Source organism: Dasypus novemcinctus, chromosome 8 (genome assembly GCF_030445035.2).
Source record: "Dasypus novemcinctus isolate mDasNov1 chromosome 8, mDasNov1.1.hap2, whole genome shotgun sequence".
NCBI classification, from domain to species: domain Eukaryota; kingdom Metazoa; phylum Chordata; class Mammalia; order Cingulata; family Dasypodidae; genus Dasypus; species Dasypus novemcinctus.
Window position 1 is genome coordinate 23,076,637 of NC_080680.1, and position 20,321 is coordinate 23,096,957.

The 20,321-nt window shown below is 35.4% G+C and overlaps 1 protein-coding gene across 6 annotated transcripts in view; it reads left to right on the forward strand.

Moving 5' to 3' along the window:
- The window catches only part of AGTPBP1 (ATP/GTP binding carboxypeptidase 1), a 255,124-nt gene that overhangs the window by 227,883 nt on the left and 6,920 nt on the right, over positions 1-20,321 (forward strand). For all 6 annotated transcript variants that reach the window (XM_071216649.1, XM_071216650.1, XM_058301576.2 and 3 more), the window contains 2 exons: positions 297-473; positions 3,426-3,586. In XM_071216649.1, the coding sequence (XP_071072750.1) occupies positions 297-473; positions 3,426-3,586 (338 nt within the window). The remainder of the gene's footprint in view (positions 1-296; positions 474-3,425; positions 3,587-20,321) is intronic.

Here is a 20,321-nt window from a genome sequence, read left to right on the forward strand (position 1 = left end):
TTTAATGATGCTGTCCCCATTTCAAGGTATGCTACATGCCTCTTTAATTTAGAAACCTTAATACTAGATCTGAGCTTTTCTTAAAATTCAAGCTATAACTTAAATTTAAAACTGTGGTTTTGAAAATCTAAATTAGTAAGAATGACTGGTCATTTTAGCAGAAAAATTTAAATTAGTAAGAATCATTTTGGTGTTTTGAGCAACTGGAGATAATAGCAGGCCCTACTCTAAATCATTGTGGTTTCATTTAAAAAACGAAAATACTTCTTTATTTTATTATATTATTATTTTTATAGACTTTGCCTAAGATACTGAGTCATATTGCACCAGCATTTTGCATGAGCAGCTGTAGCTTCGTAGTGGAAAAATCTAAAGAGTCCACAGCACGTGTTGTAGTCTGGAGAGAAATAGGAGTTCAAAGAAGCTATACCATGGAGAGTACTTTGTGTGGCTGTGATCAGGGAAAGTATAAGGTAAGACATCGCTGAACTTCTATCCATAAATAATATTTACTATAAGTAGTTTTCAAGTATATATTAAGTGATAGATTTGCTATACTGAGTTATGTGTAATTTACAGTAATGGAATTGAATCATCTGCAATCTTTAAAATAAAAGTCCTGCTTTTCTGAATGACATAGCTTGCTTGAACCCCTTACAAAATTCTTGGTTATATGAGTCTTTTTATATTCATAATTTTTAAGAAAGCACATTGCTATACATAAATTTAAATACTGATTAGTAATTAAGAAGTATACAAGTATAGTATATTATTAGTAAAAAAATTTAGTATTAATATATTGGGCATAGGTATAGACTTATGCATTTTAAAAATAAACATGTCATTTGTTTATAAAGTAGCTGGTTTGTTAATTTAGAAGTTTTGTGTATGGCTTTTAAATGTATATCCCTTAAAATTTTTTTCTTCATTGAGACTGCCCTTCTATAGTGCCATAGGCTTTTATTGGAGACTACCAGAGTTTAAACTTTACTTTTGAGATTAAGACTAATAATATGTTAAGTGATTTAAAATTTTTTAATTTAAAGATTATTTCATAGTCAGTGGTTTGTACCTTAAATAAGCAATGAACAAAACAAATATTTATTCTTGCCTTGCCACAGAAATATTTTTTGATGTTATACTAATTATTCCACTCATTCTTGGAATTTTTGTTTGTTTGTTTGATATAGGGAAAGACACAACCAAATCTGATTTTTAAATACCTTACATGAAGATGGTATAACTATATGGAAAGAGTAAAACATCTTCAAATTGGCTAGTATTAAAAATATAAACACATTATAGTTGATGCAGAATTTTAAGTGGAGAGTCTAATTATGGCTTTCAATCTGAAAGAAAATTGTATAGCTTTTGCAGTTGACATTCAAACTTTTGGGGCCTGTTAGAGTAGAACTTAATGAAATTCCAGTACTTTGTGTTGACTGTTCCCTAAATTTTTGATTGACTACATTATAGTATTCTTCTATAATGTATTATCTTTGGAGCTCTCTCCAAATATTGTAAAACAAAGACTTCTGGCTTACCAAGGGCTGGATGGTGGTGAGAAATAAAATGTAGCACGAGCACCATTCCTTCCTCACCTTGTTCCCTAATCATTGCTTTTTGTGGACAGCTTTTGCCAAGCATCTCATTTCTGTAATTGTGGAGAATGGTAAAAACAAAAACAAAACTTGAGAATCACTTTTGTATAAGAACATAGGTGGATCCAAGGAAGACAAACTTTGGCTATATGATTTTTGGAAACATACTATAAATTACTTCTCAACGAGGTGACTTATAGGTAGCAGAAGGTGACCTAAAGCATCATTTTCTATAAAACTAGCCCCAGTGCAATGGGGAAGGCAGTAGTCAGGGAAGTTGAGACTTGGATGCCCTTACAATTATCCCTAGTATGTAATATTTGGATTCTGCTACTAGACTTGCACTGGAGTTTTTAATACTCTTTTTAGCTTTTGATAAATTTGCTTTGTCAAATTTTTGAAAATAGCTAAAATATATTTAGCAACATAAAATGTTACACTAGTTTTCTAAAAATTGCTTTTGCTTTTACTCTAACTTTTAAAAATAAGATGGATACCTGAAAAATATGTATTTATTTTTTATATGATTTAATAGAGTATAAATTGACTTAAAATTCTTATGGAGTAGAGTATTTACTAAGTCAATTTTTTATGTCTAAAATTCTAGACTTTGATCATAATGTTTATACTTTTCAAATTGGTTAATGCTAATAAGCTGTGAGTCTAATAATATTTTAATAAACAGTTCTGTTCTTCAAGAATGTGTTAATGAATTTTAGACTATAATCTTTAGTTTCATTTTCCATGAACTAATTCAGAAATAGGTGTAGACTCTAAATTTTTAAATTAAGAAAGCAAACTGATATTCTAGTAAAGTCAATTAGGTCGCATTTGCTAGAATATTTGGAAGATAGTCAAAGCCTTTATTTAAACAAACAAGCAAAAATATTATTATAAAGCCATGTACCTTGTGTAGGGTAACAGTTTTTACTATTCGTTCTCTTCAGTTATGTTTTAGAAACTCAGTCTAGTTATTGGAAAACAATTTTAGAGTACCTTCTTTCCAATTGACAACCTATCTACACCCACCCTTTTTTGGTATAAGGATTTCACTTATTTTAGAGATTCATTTTTATCTGAAAATTAAATGATAAGCAGTGTCTTGATTTACAGTTGGTTTTTATGGTTTTATGTGGTAACATTTAACTTTTGGTAAACCTTATATTGTTTATTGGGAAGATTTTGTTTAAAAAAGGATAAGGGGCTATTGTAAGATTTTCTTTTTTAAAGTAGACAAATTGAAATGGGCATTCTTAATTAACATAGAACATGGTAACTTATTTTACTACTACCTCATTGGCTTAGATATGTTTGAATTTTTTTTACCTATAAATATTCATAGTAACTTTTTTTGTTGTTTTTAACTTACCATTTTCTTTTGACATACAGTTTTAAGATGGCGTTCAAGTATAGCTATTGGATTCTTGATTTTAGTACTATACTATTTCAACATTGACATTCAAAGTGATGAATACAAGGAATGCTAGCAGGACCTTGTTTATATAATTTTACACAAGAATTCCAAGAGTAACATTATCACATCTTTCTTTCTCTTCCTAGAGTGTTGATGAAAATAGTTTGCATTAACATTGACTGAGAATAGACATTGTAGAAATGGTCTCTTAGGACAGTTGGTTTCCTTTGTGACCTAAAGTAATTGTTTATTGTTAAGACATTGTGCTTGTAGAGTCTTAGTTCTATATAAAATACCAAACTCTTTATTTTATTAATATAGTTATACATTTCTTTTATATAATTTTAATGAAATGCTGCCAAAAGATAGCAAACCTTTTAGTTGTATCTATAATATTGCTTTATTTCTAGGGCTTACAGATTGGTACTCGAGAATTGGAAGAGATGGGAGCAAAATTTTGCATTGGTTTATTACGCTTGAAAAGAATGACATCCCCATTAGAATATAATATGCCTTCCAACCTTCTTGAGTTTGAAAATGACTTGATTGAATCGAGCTGCAAAGTAACTAGGTGGGATAAACTTGTTTTATTCTATTATTGAGTAATAGTTCACTGTTAGACTTCATTTAAATCATTAAGCAGAGGTAAGGCACTGAGATTTTGACAGACAAGAAATTTTTAGAATATAATTAATTTTACACATCTAATAATTTGTTTCAAATTGTGATAATCTTGATTCTTTTAATGTTGATTTTTGGATGAGACTTTAAGGAACTATCCTTATATTTTGAATTCTTTTTTTAATGATCCGAATTCCAATTACAAGTAAAGAATAATGATTTACTTTTAACCCAAAAATAAATAATCTAAGTATTAGAACACTTATATCAGCTATCTAGGTTAAGAGGGCTTCAAGTCAGGATTTGTTATTCAAAAGAAATTTTATTTCGTTGATGTCTACACATGTCAAATAACTGTTCAATTAACCTTCTGATACATCCTTTAAAATAGCTAATTTAGCGTCCTTTCAATCATTTAACTACGTCTGCCAAATGGTCTTCTAAATAGGTCATCTTTTTCTCCTAAAATTCAGTATACATAAAATTTTATCAGTTACAAGTTCAGAGATTCAGTATCATGATTCTTAATTTGGTGGGTCTGGATAAGAATAGTATTTTATAGAACCTCATGATTTTTGTTGTTCAATATTAACTTGTCATCATATTTGTTAATTTTTTGCCATGTGCTGTTACATATATTAGTGTAGGAGTTTTATGTGTTGCAAAACATTAATTGGAACTCTATTCTTTACAAATGTGATAATTTAAACAAGTGATCACCTGTATTCTACCCTTGTGCTTGCTAAGCAATAATGGAAATGAATATCAAGATTGCCAGTTGTTCTTGGTAATATTTAAACAACTTCCTTTTAAGTTTTTTTCTTTTTTTTTAAAACAAAACAATTTTACTGATACATATTAATAAAGCATACAGTTCATCCAAAGTGTACAATCGATGGTGTTTGGTATAATCACACAGTTGTGCATTTATCACTTCAGTCATTATTAGAGCATATTCATTGTTTAAATAATAAAAAACAGACAAAATTCTTCACCTCTCAATCTCTATCCTTTTAAGTTCTAATTAATATATTTCTAACCTATAGTCTACAAACCTTTTACCGTCATCAATAAAAGAGCTAAGGATTCAGGGTGTCCATGAACTTGAATGGAATAAAAATTTCATCTTTATTTTTACTAACCTCTAGTGGAGTTATAAAATGTAGACAATAAGCCTTAATAGTATTAGCAGTACCTGTGTCTTTATCACCAGTAGGAATCCCAGATATTTTCCTGTCATGTTACATGTTGCAGTCTAACATTTCCCCTTTTAATCACAATCAGATATATATTTCAGTGCTGTTATTGCATTCACAATGTTGTGTTACTGTCACCACCACCTCTTGCCAAAATAATTCTATCATTCTAAATAGGAACCCTGTACATTTGAAGCCTTAACTTCCTATTCCCTATTTCCACCCCATTCCTTAGTACCCTGTATTCTAGATTCTGACTATGAGTTTGCTTATTCTAATTGTTTCAAATCAGTGAGATCATATAATATTTGTCCTTTTATGTCTGGCTTATTTCACTCAATATGATGTCTTCAAGGTTCATCCATGTTGTCACATGTATTAGGACTTCATTCCTTTTTATAGTTGAATAATATTCCATTGTATGTATGTATCACATTTTATTTATCCATAGTTGATGGGCATTTGGGCTTCTTCCATCTCTCAGCAGTAGTGAATAATGCTGCTATGAACGTTGGTATAACATATCTGTTGGAGAGCATGTGGAGAACTAGAAACATTCATTGCTCGTGGCAATATAAAATGGTGCAGCCACTGAAGAAGACAGTTTGGTGGTTCCTCAGAAAGCTAATATAGAATTACTCTATGACCTGGAAATTTCACCACCAGGTATACCCAAAAGAACTGAAAGCAGGGGATCAAAACAGTTCTCAGTTTTTCCTTGACTTCATATCTTGGTGCTTTTGAAGATTACAGACCCTCAGTCTGAGTTTTTCTGCATCTCCTGCTGATGATGTTGAGGTTATGCATCTTTGGCAGCATGTCATAGAGACATGTTCTTCTCCTTGCACCCTATGGTAGTGTTCAGTTTTATTTTGTCCTGTTACTAGGCCGTTCACTTTGATCACTTGATTATAAGGTGGTGTCTGCCAGATTTCTCTGGTATGTAATTAGTCTTTAAAATTTTGAAATTAATGAGTATTTTTGTCAGGATATACTGTGAAACTACAAAAATATCCTATTTCTCAACAAACTTTCTATTTACTCATTTTAGAATTTATTTATACTGACCTCATGATTTCTTTTAATTTTATTCAGTTTATTTTAATCTATTATTGTCATTATTTATTTTGAAGCTCAGATTTTCCCTGATTTGGCTTCCTCAAACAACATCTGTACGTTTTCACATGTCCCCATCATTCTTTGAGCACTTCCTTGCTTTCTGGCACAGTAGAATTTTCAGGCTCATCTTTGTTCTTTATCCCAGGCCTGGAATTAGCCATTTCTTTAAGGCTTCCTGATTCCTTGTAATGAGAATGGTATTTACATGTAAATCTAGTGCTAGCTGTACTCATTGCATTTGTGCTGTCATCATTTCCAGGCCCTTTCAGGGACAGAGCTATAGAATATATTTAAATACACATTTACACATATACATATACACATGCATACACATAAACATACAAATGTAATGTGAAAACCGTGAATTCGCACTGATAGTTGCAATTCCAATCTTATACATTCCTGTTAAGACAATTGGTCTCCAACACTTTCCTTTAGTGATTTCTTTCCCTTCGTTTTCTTTCTTGAACAAAAAAAAAACTGAACAAACAATTAGACTTCCTGGGCTGAACTAATTTTCTTATTTTCCTGTTTTTATTTTTCACTTAATGAGAAGTTTCCTTGTATTAATTTATATCCTGACTCTTCAATTTTTATTTCTGCTACCTTATTTTAAGTTCTAAGAACTTTCTAGTTCTCTGAAAGTTTGTTTTTAAAATGTCCTTTTTTATTCTCTGTAACAATATGAAGTTTCCCCCTTTCCCAAAGTTTTTTTCTACTTCCGGCCTTATTTAGGTTCTATTGGATTATTTTTTTTATTTTTTTACCTTTTTCATGTCAAAGCCTGTCCTCTAATACCTGCTGATCCTTATTTTAATGAAGCACTGAAAAGCAGGGTTGACAGTTGGGCCTCACAGTGGATTCTTTTCATGAGGATCACCATAAATATTAATTTTCACCATTTTTCCTGTTTTGTTTTCCTTGAAATATTAATTGCTGCCCTGAGGAGTCTTCCAATCTTTTGCCCTTAGGGGGATGCATTCTGAGGGTAGGAGAGGTGTTCTGTAGGCAATATCTCCTCCAAGGGAGTGAAAATTGGTTGGGGGTATATCAACAAAAAAATTGTACCAAGCAATGTGAAACGGGCAAGGATGACTTTTTTCATAGTTAAATGTCATAGCGAAGAGAGAGAGACCGTAGAGGATATCACAGTAATGGAGAGAGGGCTCAACATCCCTTAAGAAGAAGGCAAGAGAGTTCTAAGGACTGGATGAGCTAATGGAAGAGTTCTGTAGGAGATGAGTTTACTGTGGAAGCCAGATGAAACATGTTTCATCTAGATTCTCAAAGGGCCAGAGTAGAAGAGATAATAACACTGATCAAAAGTGGGTTCTTTTCTCCAGGTGTATGTTAAATTCCTGAGACACAGGGAGAAAGAGAGAGTTTTATTGATTGCACAGGCAATGGAACACAGTGGCCTAATGGACCAAAACTGCCTCTCTGATATGCAGAAATTCTCAGATTTTATAACATACAGATGCTAATGAGTAATTGGGGTGGAGCTGGACATAGGTTCCTTCATTAATAAACATTAAGGGGTTGAACAAGCTGGGAGTATACCCCAAACCAGGGGGAGTTACAAAATAACATTCTTTTTCAGAGATCAAGGTTCTGAGATAGGAAAGTACAGATTAGAGGTCCATGGCAAGGTTTTCCGGATGGATATTTAACGGGAGGGTGGAGTGTTTACCATCCTGATAGTAAACATACTCAAGGGTGTGCTCAATCTAGAATTATTATCACAATAGGAAGCATACGGGTGAGGTTGTCTAGAGTGTGCTGGCTAGAGGAGTGGGACCACTCTAGCCAGCCTCAGTAATTTCAGGTATTAACTTTTTGCTATTTTATAATATAAAGGCATCTATATAATGATTTAACAATCATAATTATTTGTTAATTGTTAACCCTCGGTTACAGTAAGGAGCCTAGAGACTGGAAGAAGCCTGTCTAGAGTTTAGATAGGCTAAGAAGTTTAGGCTGACTTGGGCAGTAACAGAATGGGTGGGGGTTTCTTAACTCATGCTGTTTTCCAAAATCACAGGGTTCAGGTAAGTCACTATCTTTAGGTGCTGTGGACAAAATCTTAACTCTTTTATTATAAGACACAGATAAACATACCATAAAAAGATATGCATTGTACCTGTTATATTAAATTTCATATGATGGGGAGCTGATATAGCTCAAGTGGTCGAGCTCCTGCTTCTCATGTATGAGGTCCTGCATTCAATCCCCAGTACCTCCTTAAAACAAAAAAACCCAATTCTCAGTAGTGAGCCAATGTAGCTCAGTGGTTGAGTACCTGCTTCCCATGTACGAGGTCCTGGGTTCAATCTCCAGTACCTCCTTTAAAAAAAAAAATTCATGGGAAGAAGATTAAGAAAAAGTCTAAAAAGATACTTAAGGGTGTTTGAAAAATATTGCCTTAGGAATATAATAAGCTCAGTAGCTAGAATTCTGGAAGCTCAGTAGGACTTAACATTCAGCTAACAGATTTTCCCTTACCCTCTTTCTCCCTCCATTTCTGGAAGAGTAATTTACTTCTTCCTCTTTGACCTATATGAATAGCCTGTCCCAGAAAAGGTCTTTAGTACCTAAGAATAAATCTAACCAAGGATGTACAGGACTCCTCTCTCTGAACCTTTTAACCATTTCTTCTGTTTTCAGCTCCATCTAGAAAGACCTCTTCTTGGTAGATGACCAGTGTTTCCAATTTCTGAACTTTTCTAGAACTTTATAATGCAAATCAGCGTTTTTCTTTAGGTACCTAGCAAAGTGATGAAGGAAGTTGGACTTCAAGCCCCATTACTTCCATCCATCTGTCTTGGATCTTCCAACATTTTTTTGATATGTCTTCTTTGCTATTTTCTCTTCTCCAGTTATCATTTTTCTTGTGGATTTATCTTTGTTTTTTTTAAAGTTACTCTTTTTCTTTCACTTTAGTGGCGTTTGAAGAGGGGTCAGAAATAGATGCTTATATTAAATCTACTTTGTTTATCCAAAAGTTATAGAACATCCTTTTCATTGAAGCTTGAGGTTGAAAATTAAATGTTTTTTATCCCAGGGCATCCATTAGAAATTACCACATATAAATCATTTTAATTTAACCCAATTGTGTTTGTTGTATACTAAAAATTCCGTATGTTGCAACATTAAATTGGCATTATGTTTTCCCTAGGGGGTGTTTCTCTTTTAAGTCAAAGCTGGGAATGCTGGTAGAATGAATATAAAAGATTACAGTATTTTGTGCTTAACAGCTATAGTATTCTGTGCTTCATAAAAACTGTTTTCAATTTACCTGTCACCTAACTATTAAACAATGTCAGTGAGCTTCATTTTTAAAGGGTTTGACAATGAAACTCACAAAACATGTAATAAAACTTCTCATTAGGATATTGCAGTGGTGACTAAGTTTCAGTATATTGGGCATGTAGAAGAAGTGTATGACTTGCAAGAAAGTTTAAGGGAAGTGAGGAAAGTGAAGTTGAAAACTATCAACCTCTATCTAATGTTTTATTGTGATTTAAAAGACATCTGTTTAGATTAAGCCTCATTACTGTAATAATCATATAGTATGTAAACCTAGGGTGTTTTAATTAATTGAGGTGAAATTCACATAAGATTAATCATTTTCAAGTGTAGAATTCAGTGGAATTTAATATATTCACAATGTTGTGCAACATTTATCTATTTCCAGAATCACCCCAAAGGAGAACCTGTACCCATTAAACAGTCACTCCACATCTCCTCCCATCCTCTGGTACCATCTGCTTTCTCTATGAATTTACTTATTCTGAATATTTCAAATACATGCAGTCATATGTAGTGACTTTTTGTGCCTGGTTTCTTTACTTCATTTTCAGTGTTGGAGCATGTATAAGAATGCCATTTCTTTTCATGACCAAATAATATTCCACCGCATAGATAAACCACATTTTGTCTATCCATTTATCCATTAATGGGTATTTGGTTTGTTTCCATCTTTTGGCTCTTGTGAATAGTACTGCTACTATCATTTGTGTAGAAGTATCTGTTTCTTGAATAGCTGTTTCCCATTCTTTGGGGTATATACTTAGGATTGGAATTGCTAGGTCTTATGATAATTCTATATTTAGCTATTTTTAGGAACTGCCAAACTGTTTCTGTAGCAGCTAAACCAGTTTATATTCCCACCAGCAATGCACGAGGGTTCTAATTTTTCTACATCCTCACTCTTTTGTTTTTTTAAGTAATTATGACCATCCTAGTAGATATAAAGTGGTATCTCATTGTGGGTTGATTTGCAACTATTTTCTCTCATTCTGTAGATTATCTTTTCACTTTTTTGATAGTATCCTTGGATACACAAAAGTCTTTAATGTTGATGAAGTCTAGTTTACCTATTTTTTCTTTTGTGGCTTGTACTTTTGATATCATATTTAAGAATCCATCACTAGATCCAAGGTTGTAAAGGTTTACCTCTTTCCTGTTTCCTTCTAAGACAAAAAAAAAAAAGGAAAAAATGAAAACGTCTTTCCCAGTTTTTGCAGATTAACCTATATGAATGATCTCCTTCAGAGATTATATAGAGAGTTTAGAAAATAGCTTCAGGCTAAAGCTTAGGGGCCTCTCTGGTCCCTTCTGTGTATGTGTCTTGGTTGGGGATGCATATTTGGTCCTAGGAGTTCCCTTATTTAGACATTTACAAATATCCCCTCTTCCCTAGGAAACAGTTTTCCCATGGTCCTGTGTACTGCATGCCCTACAGCCATTTATCCCTTGCCCTAGACAGCCACAACTTGACTGTTCTCCCACAGTGTTCTTTAGCTGAACTCAGTGATTTGCCTTCTACATGCAGGCCAGGTTCTGGGATAGCATGTCTGTGACAGGTATCCTGGTTCAGTCTCTTAGGCCACTACAACAGAGACTGGGTCAGTTATGCATGTTCCCAATATGTTCATGATTATTACTCCTGTACCTCTGGAACTGGAGACAGTGGCCTGTACTGGGAACAAGGGCTCTGAGGGAATGGGGAGAGGCCAGCCAGGACTCCGGGAGATTCCTCCACTTTTAAGTTGCCTTTTACTTGATTCAGTGCCAACCCTCTTAGTGAAATCCGTTAACTATTTCCTAGAACATTGAGCAAGATGTTTCTGCCAGTTTTTGCTGGTTGTTCAAAGCTTCTCTGGGGCTCGAAGCCTGGTGATCTTGATCCAGTATTTGGAATCATTTTTAAAGTAATAGCTCTTAAGAAATGCTTCAGTATATAGTTTTATATACAGAAAGGACATTAAGAAGTTTTATAAGAAATTGTTCCTATCGCCATTAATAAATAAATGGGACTGAAGTTGGAGAAAGCCTTTAAAATATACTTGATGTTTGTTATATTTTACATTAATACTTTTAAAAAAATCTAATTTGATGTGTTTTGATAAAGTTAAGGTACATTTTTAATAAGGTAAGGGAATGAGAATGGGTCTTTGGGCCAGGTAGCATCATAAGATTCCTTGGTTAAGGCCTTTACTCCTGTCCCCACCATTACAAGAGAGACTGGGTAGAAGTTATTGTTAGAGTCGTACAAAGGTAATGATTGGTACAGACCATTAACACTGGAATGAAATACTAACCTCTCTATTATGCATACTTTCTTTAAGTGTAGCTAGTGTTTGTATATAAGTATGTAGAAACTTTTTTCTTCTGCAAAAATTAAAGTAATAGATATCATTTATTTTTATATCAATATCTTATGTAATTTCTAGCTGTGTAATAAAGCCTGTTAGTGTTAATGCGCTTTATTTTTAATGTACAGATTTTACCATTTAATCAAGCTAACCTTAAAAGAAGGTCATCCTTTTTAATGACTGATGCATATACTTGACTCTGATTTGTGTTTTTTGAGAGTAATTTAATGCTACTAAGTAGAAAATTCTCATTCCTGTAACTCCTATTGGAATATTTTCTAGGCAGATAAATCATGCAATGCAATTGAAGTTTATCTCATGACTTCTAGTCCACTGGAAATAATAGCTGCTTAGAACTAAAAATGAACCATTTGTGTTTGTGCTAAGTAGATGAAATGCTATTATTCCCAAACTAATTACATGGAGCATCTCTTGCTGGATGTTGAAATCATCCATAAAAATTATTTGAGGCTAATGTGAGCACTTCAGGATTCCAGGCTAGATTTGATTATAATGAAGACTTCGAAGCTTATCATAGGATATTTTAGTTTCCTTCTGCAAAAACAAATACCATGCAATGAGTTGGCTTAAACAATAGGAATGTATTGAGGCTAGGAGAGGACCAAAATCAAAGCATCCTCAAGGTGGTGCTTTCTCCCAGAATATTGTGGCATTTCAGGACTGGCCGCTGGTAATCCTTGGTCTTTGGCTTTTCTGTTACATGGCTATGTACACGAAGCCTCTTCTGGCTTCTCTGGTTTCTGTTGACTTTCACCTTTTCCCCATGACTCTCTCTGGTGGTTTGGAACTGTATGTTTCCACAGAAAATCATGTTTTTAAAACCAATCCATTCCTATGTGTGTCAACCTATTGTAATCAGGACCTTTTGATGATGTTACTTAGTTAAGGCATGGCCCAGGATGGATTTTAATCCTTTTACTGGAGTTCTTTATAAGAGAATGAAATTCAGACAGGGAAGTGGACTTGGCCCAGTGGTTAGGGCGTCCGTCTACCACATGGGAGGTCTGTGGTTCAAACCCCGGGCCTCCTTGACCCGTGTGGAGCTGGCCCATGCGCAGTGCTGATGTGCACAAGGAGTACCGTACCACGCAGGGGTGTCCCCGTGTAGGGGAGCCCCACGCATAAGGAGTGCGCCCTGTAAGGAGAGCCACCCAGCGCAAAAGAAAGTGCAGCCTGCCGGGAATGACGCTGCCCACATGGAGAGCGGACACAACAAGATGACGCAGCAAAAAGAAAACACAGATTCCCACACCGCTGACAACAACAGAAGTGGACAAAGAAGATGCAGCAAATAGACACAGAGAACAGACAACCGGGGGGAGGGAAGGAGAGAGAAATAAATAAATAAATAAATCTTAAAAAAAAAAAAAGAAATTCAGACAGAGAGAAAGCAGTGGAAGCAAGAAGCTGAAAACAGGACAACCCAGAAGAAAAGTGAGAGAACAGCAGGTGCCGCCATGTACCTTACCATGCGGTAGAGGAACCAAGGATCACTCACAGTCTTCAGAAAGAAAGCATTGCCCTGAGCCTCAGCAGACTTCCAACTCCTACTGTCTGGTTTATTGGACTTACCCTGGCCAGCTAGCAGGGAGATGAAGAAGGTCAACCACCACACCAGGGAGCCAAAAGTGCCTACAACTGCAAGCAGGAGAATTGCATCTGTCATCCATGTGGAATCTAAGCCCCCTCTTGATATAGAAGGGGAGTAGACATAACCATGCCAGGGTCCACAGGATGGAGGAATAGAGTATGAATTAGAGTGGACTTACTGATAGTCTACTATGGAACTATTGTAATTAGTAATGGAAGAAATTGTAGCATTGATGTGAAGAAAGTGGCCCTGGTAGCTGCCGAAGGTAGGGAGAGGGAAGAAGAGTTGTGATGTGGGGGCATTTTCAGGACTTGGAGTTGTCCTGGGTGGTACTGCAGGGACAGATGCTGGACATTCTATGTCCTGCCATGGCCCACTAGGTGGACTGGGGGAGAGTGTAAACTACAATGTAAACCACTATCCATGTGGTGCAACAGCACTCCAAAATGTATTCACCAAATGCAGTGATGTGCCACGATGATGAAAGAGGTTGTTGATGTGGGAGGAGTGGGGTGAGGGGGGTGGGGGGTATATGAGAACCTCATATTTTTTTAATGTAGCATTAAAAAATAATAAAAAAAAATTCAAAAAATAAAATAACTTCAAACTCTCAAAGAAAAAAGAAAGCATCGCCTTGATAATGACTTGATTTGGACATTTTAACTGACACTGACCATAAGTGAATAAATTTCCATTGCTCAAGCTAAACCATTTTACGGTGTATTGCTTTAAGCAGCTGGAAAACTAAAACACACACTCTCTATGTGTGTGTTTCTCTATAAGGCTGTCAGTAATAGGATTAAGATCCATCTTGATTGAGTTAGTTGAAGTAATCTCATCAAATGGTCCTATTTACAGTGGGTTCACACCTATAGGAATGGATTAGGTTTAAGAATATGTTTTTCTAGGGTACATAACTCCAAGGCCCCACATGGGAGAAGTAAATGAACCTAATATTTGAGATCCAGATAGGTATCAAGTTAATAATTGTTAGTATCTAAGCCTACACTATACAAGGAATTTATTTTTGAGGTTTCAGGGGCTGGGGATTGAACCCGGGACTGCCTTTTTTTTGGTGGGAAGCCACTGAGCCACATTGGCTTCCCTGAATTGTTTTTTTCATTTGTTTGTTTGTTGTTTCTTTTTATTTTTTTCAGGAGGTACCGGGAACTGAACCTAGGACCTCCTGTGTGGGAGGCAGGCACTCAACTGCTTGAGCCACATCTGCCTATACAAGGAATTTAATGAATATATATATTTATAAATATTCATATGTATTTTCTTGGTAGCCTTTTGGAAGTGTGAAGTTAATGCTTTCACACAAGTGTCTATTTGATACTTCAAAATAAGAATTAGAGCATATCAGAATAAGGAAGAATACAGTCAATAAGCATTCCATTCACATTTGCAAAGACTGTATATTCTCTAATTGTTGAGTGCAGTGCTTCATTTATTTCTGATGGAATTGTTAATCATGATCAGATCCTTCATATCATTATCAGTTTTTTTGGTCTGCTTGTTTTATCAGTTACTAAATAGAGGTATGTGTAAGTTCTTCCATGGGTATGGATGTATCTGTTTTTTCCTTTTAGTTCCGTTAATTTTTGCTTTATATATTTGAAAGTCATATAAGTAGATGCATAGATTTTTAAAATTGTATAATTCTAGTAGATTGACCCCTTTATCTTTATGAAAGGTCACTTTCTTTGGTAATACCTTTTGCTTTAAAGTCCAGTTTATATTACATTAGCAAAACTATCCAATTTCGAGGGTGCCTTTTATTTCTTTTTCTTGCCTAATTGCTCTAGGTAGAACTTCTAGCACAATATTGAATAACAGTGGTGACTGTGGGCATCCTTGTCTTGTTCCCAATCTCAGCAGGAAAACTTTGTCATTCACAGCTGAGTGCAACACTAGCTGTGGGTTTTTCATATATGAATTTCATCACGTTGAGAAAGCTTCCTTCTATTCCTATATTTTGGAGTGTTTTTATCAAGAAAGAATGCTGTATTTTGTCAGATACCGTTTCTGTTATCAATTGAGAGGATCATGTAATTTTCTTCTTCAATTTAATTTGGTTTATTATGCAAATTGATTTTCTTGAATCTCCCTTGCATACCTGGTATAAAACCCACTTGATCGTGTTGTATAATTCTTTTAATGTTTGTTTGGATTCAATTTGCAAGTATTTTACTGAGGATTTTTACATCTATTTTCTTCAGAAAAATTGGTCTGTAATTTTCTTTCTTTGTGTATCTCTAGCTAATTTTATATTAGGGTAGTGTTGGCTTCCTAGAATGAGTTTAGTAGTATTCCATTCTGTTCAGTTTTTTGGAACAGCTTGAGCAAGACTGGTGTTAGATTATTTCTGACTGATTTGTAGAACTCACCTGTGAATCCATCTGGTCTGGGCTTTTCATCTTTGGGAGTTTTTTGATGAGTTTCAATCTCTTCACTTGTGCTTCCCCTTGTGACTCTATTTCTCCTAGGGTCCATATAGGTTGTTTATGTGTTTTAGGAATTTCTCCATTTGTCTACATTTTTTGGACATACAGTTGTTCATAGTATCCTCTTATGAGCTCTCTTATTTATGTGGGTTCTATTGTAATGTCCCACCTCTCATTTCTGATTTTACTTATTTGTGTTTTCTCTCTTTTTTGCTTTGTCAGTCTAGCTAAGGGTTTGTTGATTTTGTTAATCTTCTCAAAGAACCAACTTTTGGTTTTGTTGATTCTATTCATTTTTTATTCTCAATTTCTTCTCTGATCTTTATTATTTCTTTTCTTCTTTGGCTTGGTTTGGGGTTAGTTTGCTGTCCTTTTTATATAGTTCCTCCAGATATGCAGTTAGGCCTTTGATTTTAGCTCTTCTTTTTAATGTAATTATTGAGGCCTATAAATTTCTCTCTCAGCACTGCCTTTGCTGTGACCTATAGGTTTTGATATGTTTTGTTCTCATTTTCATTTGTCTCAATATATTTACTTATTTCTCTTGTAATTTCTGCTGTGACCCACTGATTGTTTTAATATGTTGTTTAATATCTATATGTTTGTGAACTTTCCCTTTTTTAAATGCTTTCTAGCTTCATTCATAATGACCATAGAAAGTGTTTTGTTTAATTTCAATCTTTTTTAATTTATTGAGACCTGTTTTGTGGCCCAGCATATGTCTATCCTGAAAAAGGTCCATGAGCACTTGAAAAGAATGTATATCCTGCTGTTTTGGGGTGTAATGCTCTATAAATATCTGTTAGGTCTAGTTCATTTATCATATTATTCAAGCTGTTTGTTTCCTTATTTATCCTGTCTAGATGTTCTATCCAGTGCTGAGAGTGGTGTACTGAAGTCTCCAACTCTTTTTTTTTTTTTCCTACCTCCCCCCCCCCGCAATGTTGTTTTGTGCTTGCTGTCTGCTCTCTTTGTGTTCTTCTGTATCTGCTTGTCTTCTCTTTAGACAGCACCAGGAACTGATTCTGGGACCTTACAGAGTGGGAAAGAGGCACTCAATATTTTGTGCTCCCTCAGCTCCCTGGTCTGCTGCATCTCTTATTGTCTTCTCCTCTGTATCTCTTTTTGTTGCATTACTTTGCTGCACCAGCTCTCTGCACAGGCCAGCACCCCTCCGCGGGCCAGCTCTCCTACATGGGCCAGCACTCCTGCACGAGCCAGCAGTCTGTCTACATGGACCAGCACTCCTCATGGGTCAGCATGCCTTTCACCAGGATGCCCCAGGAGTCAAACCCTGGACCTCCTATATGGTAGACAGGAGCCCAATCACTTGAGCCTCATCTGTTTCCCACCAATTATTATTGTAGAGACATTTATTTCTCTCTTCTGTTTTCCAGTGTTTGTATCATGCATTTTGGGGCACCCTGGTTAGGTGTATAGGAATTTATAATTGTTATTTCTTCCTGGTGGATTATTCCTTTTATTATTATATGATGCCCTTCCTTATTTCTAGTAACAGCTTTTCTTTTTTTTTTTTTTAAAGATTTATTTTTATTTATTTCTCTCCCCTTCCCATCCCCCACCCCAGTTGTCTGTTCTCTGTGTCCATTAACTGTGTGTTCTTCTGTGTCCACTTCTATTCTTGTCAGTGGTACCAGGAATCTATGTCTCTTTTTGTTGAGTCAGCTCTCCGTGTGTGCAGTGTCACTTCTGAGCAGGCTGAACTTTCTTTCGTGCCGGGCGGCTCTCCTTACGGGGCACACTCCTATGCAGGGGAAACCCCTGTGTGGCACAGCACCCCTTGTGCACATCAGCACTGTGCATGGGCCAGCTCCACATGGGTTAAGGGAGGCCCTGGGTTTGAACTGTGAACCTCTCATGTGGTAGGCGGATGCTCTATCCATTGAGCCAAGTCCACTTCCCAGCTTTCCTTTTAAGTCTGTTTTATCCAATATGAGTATAGCTACTCCAACTTTTTTTATTGTTGTTACTGCAAGTGTGAAATATCTTTTTCCCAGCCTTTCACTTTCTACCTACTTGTATCCTTGTGTCTAAGATAAGTCTCTTGTAGACAGCATATAGATGGCTCGTATTTTTTTAATCCATTCTGTCAGTCTATGTCTTTTGATTGGGGAACTCAATCCATTAATATTCAATGTTATTACTGTTATTACTTACTTCCTTCATTTTATCATTTGGCTTTCCATTGTCATATCTTACTATTGTCTGTCTTTTTATCATTTAAGTTACCCTTCCTAATAATTTTCATTTCTACATTCTTCTCCAAGTCTCTCGCCCTTGTTTTTTCCTTCAGGTTGTAGCACTTCCTTTAGTATCTCTTGTAAATATAGTCTTTTGGTAACATACTCTCTCAGTTTCTGCTTGTGAATACTTTAAACTCATCTTCATTCCCCCTCCCCCACAGTGGCTCCCTCATCTGTCTACTTGTTGTTTCTGCTCATTATCTGCTGTTGTGCCTGCTCATTGCATCCACTTGCCTTCTTTGGGAGGCTCCAGGAACTGAACCCAGGACCTCCTGTGTGGGAGGTGGGTACCCAACCACTTGAGTCACATCCATTCCCTGCCTGTTGTGTCATCTTGTTGCATCTGCTCATTGTGTCTGCTCATCTTCTTTAGGAGGCACTGGGAACCAAACTGAGGACCTCCCATATGGGAGGCAGGTGTCCAACTGCTTGAGCCCTCATCCTTATTTTTAAAGGACAGTTTTGCTGGATACAGAATTCTTGGCTGGCAGTTTTTTCTTTCAGTACCTTAAATTAATCATACCACTGCCTTTTTGCCTCCATAGTTTCTGATGAGAGGTCAGCAGTTTTCCTTATTGAGGTTCCCTTGTATGTTATGCATTGCTTTTCTCTTGCTACTTTTGTAATCCTTTATTTATCTCTGGTATTTTTCATTCTGAACATAAGTGTCAGCATAGGTCTATTTGGATGTATTCTGTTTGGGATGTGTTGTTCTTCTTTAGTAGTGATATTTATGTCAGTTGGGAAGTTTTTGGTCATGATTTCCTCAACTATTCTTTCTGCCCCTTTTCTGTTCTCTTCCCCATCTGGGACACTAGTAATGCATGTGTTTGTGGTTTTCACATTACCATTCAGTTCCCTGAGACTGTGTTCCATTTTTTTCATTCTTTCCTCTTGTCTTTTCAAATTCAGATATTCTGTCCTTGATTTCACTAATTCTCTCTTCCATCTATTCAAATTTCTGTTAAATTCCTCTAATGTATTTTTACTATATATATTTTTATTAGAGAATTTGTATATTTATAAAACAATCATGCTTAAGTGCAGAATTCCCATATAACACCCCTCCACCAACTCATTACATTGTTGTGGTACATTTCTTACATATTTTGAGAGAACATCATCAGACTATTACCACTATTTTGTAAAGGGTACATTTGGTATATTTTTTCCATCAGCCCCTATAAGTAACAAAGTACCTTCTTTGACAGTGATGCAAGAATATTACAATATTTCTGTTAACTATAGTCCATAAACTGGTTTCATTGTATTTTCCCATGCATCTTCATACTCTGTAATAGTGATGCACATTTGTTCTAGTTCATAGAAGAACATTCTTGTATTTGTACTGTTAACCACAATCCTCATCCACCTCCAGGCTCACTAGGCTATTCAGTCCCTAGATTATTCTCTAGCTTTCTGTCAAATGACATTTACGTTCCTAGACTACCCTTTAGCCACATTCCCATTTATAAATCAACTGTGTTATACTCACTATAATGTGTTACCATCAACTCTATCCATTTCCACACTTATACAGTCAAGCTAATTAAAAATTTTTCCTGCATTAAGCATCAGTACCCCTTCTCAGCCCTAATTGCTCTACTATAGGTTATAACTGTATATATTTTTTGTATATAGTTCATATTTGTGAGACCATACAATATTTGTCTTTTTGTATCTGACTTATCTCAGCATATGTCTTCAAGGTTCGTCTGTGTTATCCTGTGTCCTAATTTGATTTCTTGTTAAAATAATATCATATTCCATCATATGTGTATACCACATTTTGATTTTAGCAATTCATTGATTGATGGACTCTTTCTATCTTTTGACATCTATGAATGACACTGCTATGAACATTGGTGTGCAAATGTCTGTTCGTGTCACTGTTTTTAGTTCTTCTGGGTATATTCCTAGTAGAGGGATTGCTGAATCATATGACAGTTGGGATTGCTAGATCATATGGCAGTTCTCTATTTAGCCTCCTGAGGAATCACCAGACTGTCTTCCACAAACAAAGGCTGCACCATTTTACATTCCCACCTACAGTGAAGGAGTGTTCCTATTTCTCCACATCCTCTCCAGCACTTTTTTTTTCAATAATGGCCATTCTATAAGATGTGAGATGATATCTCGTTGTTTTTTTGATTTGCATTTCCTTGATAACTAGTGATATTGAACGTTTTTCATGTGCTTTTTCACCATTTGTATTTCCTTTTGGGAGAAATGTCTAAGTTTTTTGCCAGTTTTTTAATTGGATTGCTTGCTCTTTGATGGTTCAGTTGTATGGTCTCTTTATAATATCATGGAAATCAAACACTTATATGGCATATGGTTTCTAAATATTTTCTCCCATTGAATGGGCTACCTTTTCATCTTTTTGACAA